This window comes from Bactrocera tryoni, unplaced genomic scaffold (genome assembly GCF_016617805.1).
Source record: "Bactrocera tryoni isolate S06 unplaced genomic scaffold, CSIRO_BtryS06_freeze2 scaffold_33, whole genome shotgun sequence".
Lineage (NCBI taxonomy): Eukaryota > Metazoa > Arthropoda > Insecta > Diptera > Tephritidae > Bactrocera > Bactrocera tryoni.
The window spans coordinates 74,496-93,405 of NW_024396044.1; the positions used below are offsets into that span (position 1 = coordinate 74,496).

Genomic DNA, 18,910 nt, shown 5'->3' on the forward strand with positions numbered 1-18,910 from the left:
TTTAAAAATTTATATTTTTCAAAATTTCTTTAATATTTGTTGCAATATTTTTTTAATAATATAATGTTCAAAATATATATTTTTCAAATTATAAATTCAAATTTTAAAATATAAATTGAAAATATCTTTTTCAATTTTTTTTAATATTCTCTGCAAATATTCTTTTTGAAAATAATATAATTCATGATATAATATTATTTTCAAAAATGGTTTTTGCGAATTTTTTCTTCAAACATGTTTTTGAAAATATATTTTCAATCATTTTTTTTAATCATTTCTCAATATATTGTTTTCTAAAATGCCTGTTTTTTTAATTATATTTAAAAAATAATTTTTTTAATATTATTTTATCAATAATTTTTTTTGGAAAACAATACTACTTTTAAAAAACATTATTTTCAAACATTATAATAAAATAATATAACTCATAATATAACAGGTATTATTTTCAAAAATTTTTTTGCAAATTTTTTCTTCAAACATGTTTTTGAAAATATATTTTCAATTTATTTTAATCATTTCTCAATATATTGTTTTCTGAAATGCCTGTTTTTTTTTAATTTTATTACCAAAAGAAAAGTTTTTCAATATTACTTTATCTATATTTTTTTTTTGGAAAACAATACTACATTTAAAAAATATTATTTTCAAACATTTTTTTGGCAAATTTTTTCTTCCAACATGTTTTTGAAAATATATTTTCAATCATTTTCTGAAATTCCAGCTATTTTTAATATACATGTGTATAGCCAAAAAATTTAAAATATTTTGAAAATAATATTACTATATTTTGAAAATAATATAATTTTTAAACATTTTTTTTTGCAAAATTTTGAAACATGTTTTGAAAATATATTTTCAATAATTTTTTTTAATCATTTCTTAATGTATTGATTTTTGAAATTTTTTTTAAATATATTGTCAAAAAAAATGTTAATATTTTTTCAATATTTTTTGGAAAATATTTTTTTTCACAATTCTTATTTTGAGTATTCTTTTAAAAATATTTTTTTTTTGGAAAATATTTTTTTCGCGTTTTTTTTTTTGTGTTTTTCTTTCACTGTAGTGATGTACCAAGGAGCTATTTGTTCAATATTAAATTTCTAATAAGTGGCCTAAACATTTAATAAACACAATTAGCAAGTATTTAGCGCGTGCAGCGTGCCTGTGTATATACATATGTATTTACTAAAAGTATGCAACACTAGACTTCAACTAAAGCACCACGCCCCTATAACTTTGACTTTGCGGAGTTTTAACCGCCCGCTTGCTGCCTGATTGCCTAAACGTGCCTGCGTTACGCCCACATTGCGTTGAATGTTGCACAAAAGATGCTAAAAAAAATATTTAAATAAATCAACTACACCTAACACATACACATACACATATTCGAATACAGAAAATATTAATATTTGCTAACGGGCGCGCAGCCACGCGCATATAATTATCTACAACTACACACATGCGCGCGCTTGTGTGTGCTTGCCGACCACTACTCGTATGCTCTTCCTATTGCATCTAAAAGCCGCGCAACAACGCGTTAACAATGTTCGTGCGCGTGTGTTGTTATGTGTTGTAGTCGTCGTGCTGTGAGCTAAAGTAGCTGACAAGCCCGCTAAATTCGCTCGCTTGCCCCTCACCGCTGTCGGCTACAACTGCCGCTGTGGTTGTACCCTGCGCTGATGAGGAGTCATCAGCCGCTTCGGCTTGTATGCCGCCCGGTGAGCTGCGTGAACCCGACGACTCACCCGCTATGACAAGTGGTGATTTGGTGTGTGCCACCGCGTAGGTTTCCAGTGTGGTGAGTTTCTTGCGTGGCGGCGCTTGTGGTTCACTGACAACGGCTGGTGCTGCTGCTGCTGTTACCGTTGCCGTTACAATTGGCCCTTTGCTGTTGACTATGGTGGCGATGGGTGCGCTTACAGCGGCTTCAGTCACTATTGCACGCGTTGGTATTGCCACGGGTGTTGTAGTTTGTGGTGTTGTTGTTGTTGGTTGTATGGGTGTTGATGTTGGCGCTTGTATTATGGTTGGTGTTGGTCTTGATGGTGACTTTTGTACAATATTACTTTTGTTTAAATTGGCGCTAGCGCTCGATGGTGGCGCTGCTACGATGACTGAGCTTGGCTTCGCTATAGTTGTTGTGATTGCGCTTGCTGGCACGCTTGGTTTTGTGGTAGCTATTGGTGTTGTTGTGATTGCAGATGCTGCGGATACTATTGTTGGCGGTACGGGTGGCGCTGAAATTGTTGCCGCTGTTGTTGGTGGCGGGCCGCCGCCGCCGCGTGATGTAGGCGCAGGCGTAGATGTAGGCGGTCGTTGCATGGGTGGTCCATGTGGTGTGGTTAGTGGTGGAGGTGGTGGATAGTATCCATATGGTGAATAAGCGCCTGAAAAAACGAAAGTTTATAGTTTGGGTGGTAAGTTAATGTGTGGAGACTTTTTGGAGAAAAACATTGTAGTTTATGTTGTTAATTGTAAATAAAAGAGGAACGGAAGGCTGTAAAGTTAATGTGTGGAGACTTGTGTTGGAGACTTTATAAACTAATTTAGTTTATGACGATAATTCTTTACTGAAAGTTTAAGATACAAATCGGAACGGTAAGCTGGTGTGAAATTGGTGTGCGGAGACTTTTTTGGAGAATTTTCATATTTATTTAATTTATGTAAATAAACCTTATGATGCAAGATTGAGATCGAAATCGAAACTTCAGATAAAGATGAAATTATAGTGGGGAGACTTGTATTGGAGATTTTTCAAAATTGTTTTATTGATGTTTATACACTTTTTAATATAAATTTAAGATAGAAATGTATCCAAAAGATAAGCTGGTTGTGAAACTGATGTGTGGAGATTTGTGTTGGAGACTTTTTAATTTTTTTTTTTTAATTTATGTAAATAAACTTTTGATGCAAAATTGAGATGGAGATCGAAACTTAAGATAAAGGTTAAATTAGAGTGTGGAGACTTGCATTGGAGATTTTTTAAAATTGTTTTATTGATGTTTACACACTTTTTAATAGATGTTTAAGATGGAAATTTACACTAAAAAATAAAATGGTTGTGAAATTGGTGTGTGGAGACTTGTGTTAGACTTTTCAAAAATGTTTTATTGATGATCATACATTTTTTAATAGAAGTTTAGGATGGCAATTGGATTAACATTTTATTGTAAGTCGAAGATTGAAGACAAATTGGAAAGAAAGGCTGTAAAGTTTGTGTTTGGAGACATTCCAAAATATTTTTAGATTATGTCGTAGGTGAAAGAAGCTCTGAGCTGTATGTTAAGTATTTGATATTGGAAGAAAAGAATTAAAAAAAAAGTCGAAAAAACCGAGAAGAAGATGTCTAAGGACAATGGGGAAAGAGAGAATGAGAGCCTAAATACTAATTTTTGACCTAAACATTTCTCGAATCCTGTGCCATAATTATTCTCAAACGTGAACTCTCACAAATTTTAATATATGTACTTACGTGGGCCACTAGCAAACTCCGGTGCGCCACTTACTGGAACACGTAGATTCGGCACATGCGGTCCACGTGGCACAAAGCTTGGATTACCGTATATGGGAGGCCTGAAGAAAAAATATAGGATATAAATATAAAAATTTGTAAATGCAAAAATAAACAAAGTTGATTCAGAAACCTGTTGCTTACCGATATGGATTTAAATGTGACGTAGAATGACGCGCTGGCGGTGGCGGACCGCCATACATGCTGGCGCCCATGCCGCCCGGCACATGATGATCACCCGGCGCTGGATAAGTCGGCCGTTCGCCAGCACTACCCTGCGGCGGCGGACCATGATTTGCCAAGGACGAGACGCTGCCACGCAATGGCGGCGGTGGGCCATAGCTTTGACGCATACCATGTGGCGGCAGACCCGGCATACCGGGACCATCACGATGCCGTGACATGGAAGGCGGTGGCCGAGCGCCAGTCACGGCCGCCAGCGAGGTTGGCGGCGCAAAGAAGCGGGCAACTGAAAGGAAATAAAAAAGGAGAAATTGAAATTCAATGCAACAAACAGCGCAAGCGCGTTAGCTCACCATCAGCGCCGGGATATAAATTGCTCATGGCGCGCACGACGCTTGCATGCGCGGCGGCTGCAGGTAGTTGCGGCATACGCGTAATTACGGATGCTTGTGAAACTGTAGGGGCACCGCTGACGTTGGGGCCTTCTTGTTGCTTGTACAGCTGTGGCGGCGGCGCATTAGCTGAGGCAGACAGTGCTGACTTTATGACGCTGCCGCCGGCACCATTACTTGCGGGCGATTCACTTGCTTTATCCGATTGTGTTGTTGCTGCGGTAACAGCAGCAGCGGTTTGTTGTTTTTGCAATGTATCACGCAGCGGTGTAATCTTTTTCCGTCTACCGCGCGGCTTAGGTTCCGTTTCGGCCTTATTGACACCGGCTGTGGGCGCAGACGGCGGCACACTACTGGCACTCGCGCCGCCAGCGGGTGGACCACTACCAGCGCTGCCGCTTGTCGCAAGCAATGCTTCACGTGTAGCAGACGCGCCCGGCAATGGTTGCGTTGTGGGCGGGAGATTGTGGCGCGCCGCTGCAGCAGACATAAGGTGCTGGGCGGCCAACATCTGTTCCACCGTCATGCCCGCCGGTAGACGCGGTAAATGCTGAGGCGGAAAACTGCTGCGGTTGAGTGGTTGACCAAGCGGCGCGTTCAGTGCGCTCTGTAGCAGATGTGTGGGTGGTTGCGCCGATGGATGACGCTGTAGCAGATGTGCGAGTGGCATGTTCGTACCATGTGGTGGAAATTGATGACGTAGCAGTGGTGGATGCAACGTGGGCATCGGTAGGCGTTTGCGCATTGGTTCCTGTAAGCCGGACGCCAAAGGGGACGACGACATATGATGCGCTCCAGCAGCTGAGCTGGCGCCTGGCATTTGTGCAAGCGCGGCGAGCGCTGGATTTATCAGTGAGGTCTTCTCCAGACCGCCAGGTGTGTTGGTTACAACGACACTGGAAGTATTGCTAGGTAGATTGGCAGGTGGTGTTGGCGCAACAGCTGGCGGCGCGGTTGATACAGCTGGCGTTTCTTTGGATTTGTTCGTTTGCTTCGTCGGTGTGCGCAACACTTCGTCGGCTGGCGGTAGGTCACGTGCTGCAGCAGCTGCGCTCAATTCCTCCTCTTCTTCCACCATACGTGCTATGGTATCCTCATCCATGTCTTCGGGGAAATCGTCCGGCAAATCGGCATCGTCGAACTCATCCACCTCATCGACATTATCCGAATCGCCGACACTTTCGCCCTTCCGCTGCAGATATTCCGCATCCAATGCCTTGGCTTGACGTATCACTGACAATGGCACTGTCGACAACGAATCACTCAGCTTGGCCGGTGAACGTTTGTCTTTTTCGCCATCCGCTTTGATCGGCGTGAGCCGCGGTGTGGCGGCCAGTTTTGCGCCCTCAGCATTCTTTTCGGCCAACATACGTTTGATTTCCTCTTGACGTTGTATGAATTTCTGACGCTCTTCAGGCGGTGTATCTGGTCGTTTCACGCCTGGTTTTATGCCACCGTCAGAGCTCTCATCGTCGAAGTCCTCCAAGTATGCATAGCGACGTCCACGTGTGCGTCGCGTGCTGTCCTCACTATCCGAAAAGCTGTCCTCATTTTCAGATTGTTTCTTCTTCTTCTTCGATGCTGTGGTCTTGCCTTTACCTTTACCCTTGCCTTTGCCCTTCGAAGAGTTGCTGGATTTGAGTGGTTGCGAACGCGGCTGTTTACCTGAACCCTTACCACCGGTAATGTCATCATCATCTTCCTCTTCTTCCTCTTCACTTTCGCTAATATCATCGTCTGAGTACTCAACGCGCTTGACTTTCTTGACCGGTTGCTTCTTAAGTTTCGGTGACTTGCGTGCGACATTTGAGCTGTTGCCTTTACGTTGCTTCTTACGTTTCGACGGATACCAGGCGCCGTCAGATTCGCTCGTCGTATCGTCGCACAAGTCAGCGCTATCAACATCTTCGAGATTTTCGGAAGCCTCCGAGTCCGTCTCCGACTCAGAGCAGTCCCAATCATCGCTTTTCTTCTTTTTCGACTTCGGCCGATCTTCCTCCTCTTCGTCATCATCACTCTCGTCTACCACGAAGCGTCGATCTTTGCGACGCTCACGAATTGCACGTCTCGCGGCTTTACGTTGCTTTTTATTTTTCTTGCCACGTCGTCGAAATACCTCTAAGCTCGAATCACTATCGGTCGAAACGGAAATGGAAGTATCTTCTTCTTCATCATCGTCAAATGAAGAGGTTTTAAAATCTTCATCAGATGCATTGTCCTCCTCGGAGCTAATATCCAAGGTAGTCAATTTGCGTGGCTTCTTTTTGATAGAACCCTTCGGCTTCGCCTTACGTTTCAGCACTTCATCTGAGTCATCGCCGTCGTCTGACTTCGTTTTGCCATCCTCTTTTGTTTCTTTTTCCTTATCTTTCTCATTTTCATTTTCTGTGTCCTGCTCTTCTGTTTTTATCGCGTCTTTCTCATCTTTAACCGTGGTTTCGTCCTTTTCCAATTGTCGCTGACGTGCCTTTTCCTCTTTATCCGCCTCCATTATGGTGGAAATGTCTTTGCCGCGTCCCAAATTACCAGCACCCGCCAACTCATCCATTTCTTTCTTTAACGCCGAGTTGATAAGATCATCGTATTCGTTCAACCGATAACTGACATTGATTTGTCGTCGCTTGCGCAACTTGTAAATCGGCTCGTCATCACTGTCAGTTAACGAGGATGATGAGGAAGAACCCGTACCGCTACGCGAACCACCACTATCGCTGCCCGACCTATGTGAGCCACTGCCGGTGCCACTATCCGAGTCATTCCGTTGACGACGTCGGCTGGCGATACCGCGTGCGGCTGCGCGCCGACGACTTCGCCCATCACCACGTCGTCGCTTGTGACTATCACGATAGTTTTCGGTGCGTGATTTACGACTGCTGGTGCCTTTCTTCACCAACGGTTTATCATCATCGCTATCATCATCACTAGCGCTGCGTTTTTTGTTGCGCTCATCGCTTTTACCGTCATCCGAACTGCCACTGCTGCCACTTTCGTCTTCGTCATCCTCACCTTCCTTACCGTTTTCACCACGTCGTTTACTCTTCTTCTTCTGCTTTTTACGCTCTTTTAGTTCCTTCTGCTGCTGTTTCTCATTCTCAAGACGCTCCTGCTCGGCGCGTTCTGCTTCGGCGGCCAGCCGTTTATTTTCCACCTCCTGCAAACGCTTCAGCTCAACAAATTCATCGAAATCATTCAGCTGTTTCTCCAAGGCCGCAATCAGCTGCTCTTGCTGGCAAGGCGGACAATACCAATCGCCTTCGGGTATGTAGAATAGCACAGGCGATAGACAAGAACAATGATAACCCTTGTCACAGTTATCGCACAGTAGTATCCACTCGGGATGATCAGATTTACCGCATTTTTGACAAGCTTCCTCATCGCCATCTTCACCCTCCTCGGCGTCCTCTTTGCGCGCGGTACGCGCACGTTTCATGGGTACCACTTGCGTTTCGTCTTCCAAATCGGATTCCGGTGAGAATTCGTGATCTGAACGGAAGAGCGGTGAACCTGGATCGCTATACTGTGGGGGTTCATCTTCTTCCTCCGGTTCTTCTTGTTCCTCCGAACCCGATGACCAACCATCTTTGCCGGGGCATTTCTTTTTCGCTTTTTTCTTCAACTCCACCTCGCTTTCTTCGGACGAGGATGGTTCCGAGGGTTCTACCACAGTCGGATCTGTCTGTTTTTCAGCCTTTTTCTTCTTCTTCAGTTCCTGCTTCATGGTACGTAGCGCTATCTCTTCGAGTTTGCGCCGTTCAGCCTCCTCACGTATTTTCTGCTGTGCAATGCGCCGCGATTGACGCACCGGCGTTTCGGAATCGATAGTATCAATAATATTAGTGGCATCCACTTCACGTTGCTTGCGTGGCCCACGTCCACGAGCACCGGCCGGCGTGCTTTCAGTCGCGTTCTTTTCTGGCGTTGTAATTTTGGTAGGTGAAGGGGTGGGTGTGGACTTTACTAACGGCGTTTTCTCTGCTTTTTCCAGCGTGGCTGTAGTTGAAGTTGCAGGCGTGCTGGCGTTCTTCACACTTGATGCATTAGTTGTAGCGAGTTTCTTTTCCGGCTTGGACTTCGGCTAAGAATAAACGAGTTTTTAGTATATATAAAAGTATGATATATTTGCAATTAAATTTAAATTACCTCTTCATGAACACTGTTTGCTGTCTCCTTTTTAGCATCCTTCTTTGTAGCTTTTGAAGCTTTCGGCTTTGGCTTAGCTTTTGCTTTAGATTCCTTACTACTTTCCTTGGCTGTTGGTGTGCTAGCAGCTGCTTTCTTAGCTGTCTCCTTCGAAGTTGTTGTTGTAATTGTTTCCGTGATTATATTTTCCATAGCAGTATCCTTTTTGGCATCCTCCGCGGTAACAGGCTCCGCCACAGCCTTGACCGTCTCTTTTGACTCACTTTTCTTATCTTCTTTTATGTTCGTCTTTTTGGGTGTTGCGACAGGAGTTGTTGCCTTCGCACCACCTCGAGTACGTTTCGGTTGCGGTAACTCGGCATAAATGACCGTCGCAGCGCTGCGTCTACTTGAGCGACGCCCAAAAGTGGTAACCTCTGCAACAGGTGAAGGACTTTTTTCTTTCTTCACCACGACCTCCGTGGTTTTAGTTTCATGCTCCACCAACGTTTCATATTTCATTTCCTTGTTACTCTCCGACTCTTTCGCTCCGGTCACCTTCACTTCCTCGCTACTGCGGCGCTTACGTTGACGCTCCGGTGTCTTACGATCTGGCGTTTTACGTGGCACGCTTGCCCGTTCGGCGAATAGGGATTCGTTTACTTTGCGTTCAGGTGTCTTCCGTTCGGGCGTCTTGCGTTCCAGCGTCTTACGTTCTGGTGTCGGATCTTTATCCTCACTGCTATGTGTTTCCAACTTGTTTGCCGCCGTTTCTATGGCGGCTGCAGTTGCCCCTGCATCGCTAATGGTCCGCTTGCGCGGTATGGAGTCCTCATCACTCTCCTCCTGTCGTAGTTGTGTGAGTAAATTCTTTTTTAACGGTTTGGTGATTGGCGACTTTTTAGGTGGCGAAAATGTGGCAAGCGGCGAATCCGCATCGTTAGCATTGGTCGTTGTTGCTGTAACGACTATTGTTGTCGCGGCTTTTGTTGTATGTAGTGTCTCCACCTTTACTGTGGGCGGTGTTGGTGCCGCTTTTTCACTAGACTTTTTCAATTTCTTCTCAATGATTTCGGCAAGCGTCGGCTTCTGTCGGCCCGTTGTGGTTGTTGGTGTTGCATGCACCGGTGTTAGCGGTAATGTTGGCGCTGGTGATGACATTGATGGTACCAACGGTTTTGCTGCGCTTACCAAAGGTAAAACTGTCGTTGCAACAGCGGGAAAAGCTGGCGGAAATGCTAAAGTTGTTGTTGGACTTGTCAAGTTCAGCGCCACAGTCTTCTCTTCAGTCGCCGAAATGGTAGTTTCTGTCTGCTTTGCTGCTTGCGCTTGACTACACTCACGCTTAGCGGCCGCTTCTTGTGCTACTTTCAGATTTTTCACACAGCGTTCAATTTGCCGGCGTGGCGTTATGATTTTACGCCTACGACGCGCTTCCTCTTCACCACTCGAAGAGGTTGTCTCCTCAACACGTCCTTTTTGTGCCTCCACCTTTTTGCGCAGATCGGCGTTTGTTATTTTTGGACGCATTTTTATGCGCTTACCACCTACATCTGCTGGATCGAGATCATCTTCGGTAGCAAGTTCTTCCGGTTGCTCTGAATGTATATCCACCTCACTCTCTGATGTCGATAAACGGTGTGTCGCAGGTGCTGGCATATCCTCAAGTCGTCGTTTGCGATTGATGATAGTAGGCGGTGTAGCGGCGGCGGTTGTGCTGGCACAAGTGTTAGTGACCGAGACGATATTCGTGACCGACACGGCATTAGTGACCTCATTGCTTACTGATTGTGTAACGGTTAATGTGCTAGGTTTGACATTTTTCAAATCAGTTTTTGAGCTTTCGCTGCTATTATTTATTATTGGCAAGGTTTTCTCTTCGGTATGCTCGTTACTTTTTGTTACCGGCTCAGCGAGTAATTCATGAGGTGGCTTTTCAATTTTTATTGGTTCGATTTCAAAGGTTTCTTTTGGTTTACAACTCTTATTTTCTATTGTTAACTCAGTATTAGCGTTAACTTTAGTATCTACTTGCTCGGTAACTGGATTTTCCTCTGTCTTTTCAATTTCGATATCTTGCGCTGTTTTTGTGGACTTTGGTAGTATGATATCGTTATCTTCGTCATTGCTAAGAATTTCAGGCGCTTTGGGCTCATTAACACTAGTCGTAATGGTAGTTTCACTTTGTATAAGTTCTTCACTTGGTTTAACTTTGACGTCTCTGTTTACATCCGGTTTCTCGGTTAAATTATTTTCTTCTAAAGTCTGCTGCTTCCCAGCAGCTTCAACACCGTTTTCTGTGTCCGCTTTATTTTGATCCTCAGCTTTATTATCGTTTAAACTATTTTCAGTATGCTCGCCTTTACTAACTGACAGCTTTTCTACTGACTCGTCACTACTTTTTGAATCATCATTATTCGTCACATTTTCTTTCCGTTCGTTCACTTCTTCTTCAAAAATTTTAGCACAATTTTTCAGTTCTCCACTTTTATCTTTTTCTACAGGATTGGTACCACTTTCAACATCGCCACCGTTAGCAGTCACTTTTTCCTCTAAATCTTTGTTTTCATGCGCTTCCTTGTCCTTGGAACTAATTTCCCCTTCATTTTTTGAATCTAGATCCTTTTCTTTCTTTATATCTAGAGCCCCTTCTTTCTTTAAATCTAGATCCCCTTCTTTCTTTAAATCTATATTATTTGCTTGTTCACTTTTTTCTTTTGCAAGAACAAGATCACTTGTTTCTTTTAATTTTTTTTCGGCGTCTTTTTCAGCTTCAACACATTCTTCATCTTTCTCATTCGTCGCATTTTTAAATATTTCACTTGCTTTGTCAACAACCTGTGAATTTCCACCATCATCACCATCCATATTATTTCCTTCATCTTTTGCTTGTTGCTGTTTCATCGGACTGAGTTTAAGGCAACCAGGTTCACCAAAGAAAAATGTTGCCTTCGGTTCGTTTGTTTTTGTGGGTGTCGTCGGTGTGGTTGTTGTTGTTGTTGCTGCTGCAGTCTCAACATCATTTTTGCCATTACCAACTAAGCACTCAGCACCAGTTCCTTCACCGTGTACGTAAAACGTTGCTTCTTCAACCACTTCTCCCACGATTGGATCTGTATATGGTACCTCGCAAACTTCGTCGTAGTCGCCGAAAAATATTGTGTTTAGAGAAAATTGCTTATTTGTGTACACCCCTTCGCAATCTTCGCCAGCACCCTCACCGCTTACTATAAGGGTGGGTTCTTCAATGGCTTCACCAACATCATTCAACTCTTCATCAGAGTCACCATCTGAGTCTTCTATTTCTTTCTCCTCATTTTCATCCTCTTCGGCAGCTGCACTGTCTATATCCTCTTCTTCAATGGATAGCTCCTCTTCATCAACGTCGTCCTCATCTTCATCACCTTCCTCACCCTCTTCCTCTTCCTCGGATATAGTGTTCTCATAACGACTGGGCTTTTTAGCGCGATTCACGTCCAAAAGTGAAGGACGCGCTTTCTTTATGATATTTAATTCTTCACTTCGTGGTGAACTTTTTTCGACATCATCCAGACAACGTTTTGCTGCTTGCGATGTTATTTGAGTTGTGGTATTTGGTGACGATACAGCTAATTTACCGTTATTTGATAATTTTATGCGCAAATTTGGTATACGCGCTTCTTCCTCCTGTGAGTCATCTTGTTCCTCTGGCGGCGGTGGTTTTTCCACTTGAGCTGTGCAACTGTTACTACTACTGGTGTCTTCATCAACTCCAATATCTGTAGAGGGCAACACCACTTCATTGCCACGCAGTCGTGATATGAGATTAACTAATTCTTCACGTGTCGTAGCGACCACTTGCCAAATTTCCTCGTCTAGATGTTCCTGATATACGCGCAAATTGCCATCAGAATCTTGTGTAAAATAGTAAGTGTGTCCAAGACGATCACGCCCTATCGGTTGCGAACGTAAGGAATCTGCACTCATTGTAAGTATTTGAGCACGAAACTTGCCATTGCGTTGAAATTGACTTTCAAGCAATTCCTGTAAAAAGTTTATAAAATTTAAAACTATAGTATTTCATTGTTGTTATTCGCTTACCCTGAAAATTCTTAGTTTTACTTTTAAACTTGACTTTTTGTAGCCAAAACGTTCTACCTCCCATGCATCCTGCGCGGAATATGAGAAACAAAACTTACTTAGCGCTGATTCCCAACTTTTCTCGTGCACGGTTTTGCGCGTTTTACGCAAAAGTTTTATGTGTAGATCACGCAATTGATCGATGACTAAAAAAAAAATTTAACGCTATATAAATCAAATTTGATTGAAATTACCATAAGAACGCTTACCTTCATCTGTATTTGTAAGCCACTCTTGCAAATGCTTGAAATTGGGTAACGGTATGCCCAAATCCTTGGCGAACTTTTGCAGGAATGCACATATTACCGCAAAATCTGGATCATTGGCACAGGAACGTAGTGTGGTATTAAACGCTTCCTCTTCTCCCTCTTCGTTGCAACCATCGTCTTCTTCTTCTTCTCTTTTCATTTCGCCCGTTGCAGCTGATGACGCCGATGTCGACGCCGCAACTGCTGCTGCAGCTATCATCGACGACGCCATCTTTCATGCAATTTATGTTCTCCACTACCACCACGCTTCCCGACAACCGATCAACTAAATTTTTCGCGTACAAACACACGCCCGCACAGCGTTTAGCGATACCTTCCTCAATATTTTTGTTATTATTTTTAAAACTAATTTTTTGCTACTGCTTATATTCCGTTCGGTCAGCGTCAAATGGCGCTGCTTTGTTCGACGCCACTGAGCTCGTCTTTGATCTACTCACTCACACGCTCAATCGTTGTCTTTTTCGTTGCCTTCCTTAGAAAAAATTTCTCATTGGCAAAAACTTCTCGACTTCAATACACCGAACATTGAAAATGCAAATTTCCAGCCCAAATCATACATCCAGTTACACTTTTTATATTTTACACAATGCACAACATCTTTATACAATTATTTGTATAATTTTCAAATGGATATTTTGTACAAATTCCAAGTAATTTTCTATAAAACAGCGCAGCACACAAAAAATAACAAATTTTCTACCACAATTCTTCAATTCTCTTTCGGTAATGGAGAATGATTAGTATCCAAGCGTGTTGCCGGATCGACGTGTTATCGATATATGTGTTTAAAATTCAACAAGCGCATAGCCAGTCTTTTTAACACAACAAATATCTAAAAACTGCTATCAGAGTTAATAACGATAGTTTCTAAGTCGTTATTTATAATTTTTGTAAATTTAGTTATGGTTTCTTAGTTAATTTTTGCATTTTAATAAAACAGAAATTTCGATTTATTTGAAAATTGTTATCGCATGAGTTAAACAAATGCAGAGTTGCATTTTTACGTAGCAACCAGGATGATATGGTTTTATGTGTATACACATAGGCCGTAGAAAAAAAAAAACGGATCGGCGGATGATCCTAATGATTGTTTGCAGAAATAAAGCTGCAAAATATTATTCCACCGGACCCACTGAAATCTTTGCCTCGAGAGCAATCGTCCCCGAACTCACTTTTACACATACGCGTTACCATCTTTTATTAATAAGACAGCGGTTTATTGCCAGAATCAATACTATTCAGTTTTTAGGAATTCGGCAATATTTAGTACAAATATCACTAGATATTATTATGACAAATCAGTTGGTGCAGCTCTCCAATACTTTTTGGTGTTGCCACAAATGTACTTGCGAATTATTATGCACATTAATCTACATCATCGATAACACGTTAACAAAATTCCGGCACAAAGCGGAAACAAACGAACAAAAAAGCAAAAGAAGTATTTAAAATTTGACAGAAAGCGGGAAATTATAGTGTCATCAATTGAAAACAGTAGGAAAACATTTAATAAAAAAGAAGTTTTTTCTTTGCTACGTGAAAGGTAATATTTAAAGTTGTGTGCGGAATTTGTTGTTTGTATTCACTTTGAATTTGCGCTTATTGACATTTAAGCCAATAGCGAAAAAGGTATTGCACCAGTTACAACTGGAGAGTCTGGGTCAACTAATTTATATGGCGGATCATGAAGCGGGTATGTGTATAACTAAAATCTATTATTGCAGATTCTTTAATGTAATTCACGTCAATAGTACGTTTAACACAATCTCCAAATCAATGAATTGGCTAAATATTCGACTCCTTATGAGAGCAAAGATGATTTTATGCAAGAAAGCAATTTTCATTTCCAAGTTAAGGCAGGTATTGCCTAATATGCATGAAGGCAGATGCTCGGCACACCCTGGAGCCTCTCTCTCAATAGTAACAAAATTTCAGCTCCACGTTGCGAAATTGTGATGGGTAGGCACACGGAAATATAATGAATCGGTCAAAAGTATATTGGTAAGCACGGCAGTAGTGGAGAGGGCCACCAGGAACAAGTGATTTCACTTCCTCTGGGCGGCAGTGTTCTTGTTGTAAGGGGTACCTAATCCCCAATAGGATGGTAAGGATTAGTTAAGTTGTCACATACAGTTATCGAGTTATAGAGGTCATTGGTAAACCCATGTATGGTTCATACGACAATCTAGACAGGAACATGGCAAGGGAGGAAAACGCGATAGAAAGATCTAACCAGAAGCTTCTACTGCACTTTTTGTGCACATGTCCCGCATCGGCAAAGCAACGCTTTAAACATTTGCGTGTATGAGACATAGAAAGAGGTATCGTTAGTGAGGCCACGGAACATGTTAAAATTCGCTTGAAAAGCTGGTATCTGAAAGTATGACTATTCTTCATGGACTACGTGACGACACTCAATCTGGTATCGTTACGGACCAAAATTAGTCTGGCTTATTAAACTACTAGACTAACCTAACCTATCAAAATATGTTGGAGAAATATAATCTTCCCTGAGGCAGTAGTAGCTGATCTAAATCTAATTTTCCTAATATCTTTCAAGCTTTAATTATGTATATCAGAGCCAAAATCATTATTTAAAGATTTAAAACGACTATTGACCACATATAATGCAGAAGTGTGAAGAGAGTGAAACATTTCTCGTGAGAAAACTGGAAGAAAGGTTGAATGTTAATGGTTATTTACTTATCATGAACGATATTAATCTATTAGCATTTTGGGATCTAAATTTATCCAAAGCAAGATCTGATTTTAGGTGGAGCTTTTGATAAAAATCCATCAATTGTCTAAAGATGCATATGCTGAACCACGTAAGTACATACTACATACATACATACATATGTATGTATTGAATGTTATGATTATACTACTAGCGAGCACCGCAGCTACTAAGATGGATTAATTGCCTATTTTTTGAAGGGACATTGGTATAAATCTTGGTCGAAGAAAGTTTATAAATGTTGTATATGCAAGAGCTTCTTAAAAATTCATCAAATACCAATGCTCGTTGGTTTCTAAGTCGACAGCCTAGCTGACTCTGCTATCAACCCGACCACCAAAGGTTCAATTAACCAAGCTTCAACAAGAACCAACACCGCATAATGGCTGCTAGAGTACCATTTGGCAGCTATATAGTTTATGAAGACGGAGTAAGAGCGCAGGTAAATGCATTTCTTTCGCAACTTGTGCTTACAAACATAATCACACAGTGGTATTTGCAGATATAAACGATATAAACATATTTGTTAGCTGACTCGCACGTTTTTTTTTGCAAATGACCTGATTTCGGTTCTTTTCTTCTAATGAAATATGCATACAACAATTGCCACTGAAGTTTTTAAGAGCGCCAAGTGATCGTAGATATTAAGAGATACCGTTGATAGTACCAAAGAGCATACGCTATTCGCGATTTATTAACAATTGCTTGCTCTACCTGTCTAGCGATCACTCACCAGCGCCGTCGTGTGAAAAGTTAAGAGCACAAGTAAAAAAAAAATTATTGAGAGAGCCAAAAGGTGAAGGAATTGCCTATTTACACAGGTAAATCGCATTATATACACACATACTTACATGTATGTATGTGCGTTGCAGAAATACCAACTCATAATGAAATAAGCAGCGTAATTAACGATAATTTAGTCAATGTCCTCTAGCAAGCGTTCAAAACGCTGTGAGCAATAATACGAGTAAAACCGGAAGAATTGAGAACGCTGGCGATAAGCAACGAACTGCGCTAGGAGCCAAGATAAGCCAAAAAATAACCACTCTATTCAAATGCCGTGCTCGCCACTAACCAAAACGCGATACGCCTGGATCCGACAGTCAGTTGCTCACGAGCTGTGAACAAAGTGCATTCGTTATATTTTTTAGCTGCGCAAAACAACACTTGAATTAACGTGTTTTCAAAAAATACATTATCGAGGGCTTAAAGCAAATTTACAGACAGCGGAAAAAAGAATAACAAAAAGAAAAAATTTTAAAACATATAAAATAAAAATTTATACATACTAGTGAAGACATGAATATAAACTAAAACAATTGCTCATTACAGTTTCTTGTTCGTGTGTGCCTATTATTTTTCTTCCATTTTCTATTTCATCGCCTATATGTATGTGGTGAACAGACAAATATCGTCTATAAATACTTATATATTGAAACAAACAAAAAACTAAAATTAACAACAACAACTTATTATCGCAGCTACAATTGCAGGCTTTTTCTCATACATTATTAAAATTATAGCCACTTACATCCATACACACGGGTACAGCTGTTGTGTTCCCAACTCACTTCGTGATTAACAAGCAAAATAACGTGCACAAATAAATTTTAAAACGAAGAAAATCTACTTCAATTACATTGTGTGTTGTAAGGGTGATTTGCCGTTTTTTGTGTGTGTGTGCGTTAGTTTTTTAATCCAGCGCAGTTACCAAGTGTCAAACGTAACACTGTATAACACCGGGGAAATAGCAGTGCCGATTCTCAATGTCGAACCTACAAACGGTAAGTGAATTTGCCATAAAAAATAAGCATAGAAACAAAAAATATGAAAAGAAAACAATGAAAAAAGCATGAAAACAAAACAATAAAAAAACATGAAAAATACCACAAACATGCATACAAGCATAAGAAAAAACTCAAGTGAAATTAAAGATTATCGTAGAATCACCTCATCGCACACAACGGGTAAAGGTGGTGCGCCCAATATTCTAGCTATCGCTTGATCAAGTTTACTTAGTTGTTAGGTGGCAGGTGCGTGATTTGTTTATTTATTTTTAACTTTGTTTTTGACGTTTCGACATCGAATTTTAATAAGTGACGTCGCATGTGTGAAAAGCAAAAACAATTGTTGTTTGTTTACGTGCAGATAATCAGAAAAAATTTGCATAAATCATTAGCAATTTGCATAACATATAAAATGTTGCATTATTAAAATTGTAAATAATTCCGCTATTATTAAATTAATAACGATAATAAAAAGGTATAATATGTTTTATGTAAATTTTTATTACTGTATGTAAACAATGAATTTTTTAATAACTAAAACTATATTATTTATGTTATTCATATATTTTCTTGAAAATTTTTCTAATTAACTGTATTCAAATAATACTTTTCAATAAATAAATAATTAATTAAAAAAATAAGCAAATTTTTAAATAATCTTGCTATTATTACATAAACAAATACAACAATAAAAAAATTTAATAATGTTTTATGTACTTTTTTTTTAAGTAGCTGTATCTAACAGACTAATAAATAATTAAATATTATAATTAAGACTGCTATTATTAAAAAAATAAAAATAATAAAAAAACTGTAATGTAAAAAATTACAGTTTTTATGTAAAAAATGTAAAAAGTTACAGTTTTTACTTTATAAACTAATAACAAAAAATTTAAATTTGTGAATAATTTTTCTATTCTGTAAAAATAAATACAATTCAAATCTACTCCAATACCTATTAGAACGATCGGTTCGGATAACGATGCTACATATCTCGCATTTAACCGATCATTCCTACTTTTCAAATTTCGCTTTCAGAATCGCTGGCTCAAAACTTGACGCACAGTCGCTTAGGCAAAGTTGTTTAGAATGGCTCGTAAAACATTTCACGCAAACGCAATAATTCAGTTTTTTTGGCTCCCTGTAAATCAACCCGATCTATTGCCTACATTATGAATAAATGCCCAGAACTCCAAAGTACGAATTTAAACTACCGTCATATCTGCAAAGCAGATAGAGCAACCAATATCTACTCCAGCCAATTCACTGGGTTCGTAGAAAGTATGGCAACCAAGATGCTTCAACCTTAGTCTGGCGTAAGCTGAACTTTGACAAGTTGCTACCTTCAAAATCTTTAGCCTTATCGTGTGAGTGACAATGGGACACTGTGCAGTTAGGACACTTATGATTGCGGCCATGTGAAACTTGTTATGAGTTAGTAGCTCCAGGGACCTTTTGCGTACCACTCTGGGCCAGCAGGCTTTCGACTAGCTCTTACTGAGCTCGCGCGAGGCCCATAAATCCAGCGTCCGAATACAATGGACGTACTGCTCATTCCCATTCTAATGGGATTTGGATTTTGTAGCGAGCTCAACAGCTTAACAGTTTCCGATGATTCCGCTGTGTTCAGACACCCAAGACAAGTTTGGTTTGGAAGTAGCTTGATGCTACAGATAGTGAGTTCATGTACTCCTTGGTTACGCCTGTATAGCAATCGGAATGAATGCATAACTCCCTAAAAGAAGCCGCACTTCTTTGAAGTACTTCTGCTGCTACCTTAATAACTGTCA

At 40.6% G+C, this 18,910-nt stretch overlaps 1 protein-coding gene across 1 annotated transcript; it reads right to left on the bottom strand.

Annotated features, from left to right (window-relative positions):
- Nucleotides 1–992: 992 nt before the first annotated feature.
- On the bottom strand, nucleotides 993–13,272 carry LOC120781135 (protein piccolo). Its single transcript, XM_040113268.1, has 7 exons — nucleotides 12,537–13,272; nucleotides 12,289–12,473; nucleotides 8,230–12,231; nucleotides 4,051–8,164; nucleotides 3,659–3,983; nucleotides 3,476–3,576; nucleotides 993–2,390 (listed from the first exon to the last, which is right to left on the bottom strand). Exons 1-7 carry the CDS (start codon nucleotides 12,805–12,807, stop codon nucleotides 1,567–1,569), a joined length of 9,822 nt encoding a protein of 3,273 aa, XP_039969202.1. The 5' UTR covers nucleotides 12,808–13,272; the 3' UTR covers nucleotides 993–1,566.
- Between the last annotated feature and the right edge of the window lie 5,638 nt (nucleotides 13,273–18,910).

Coding starts and splice junctions, on each gene's coding strand:
- LOC120781135 (XM_040113268.1), bottom strand. CDS start 12,807: ATGGCGTCGTCGATGATAGCTGCAGCAGCAGTTGCGGCGTCGACATCG. Junction 12,232..12,288: donor TAAAACTAAGAATTTTCAGG/GTAAGCGAATAA, acceptor AACTTTTTACAG/GAATTGCTTGAAAGTCAATT. Junction 3,984..4,050: donor TTTATATCCCGGCGCTGATG/GTGAGCTAACGC, acceptor ATTTCCTTTCAG/TTGCCCGCTTCTTTGCGCCG.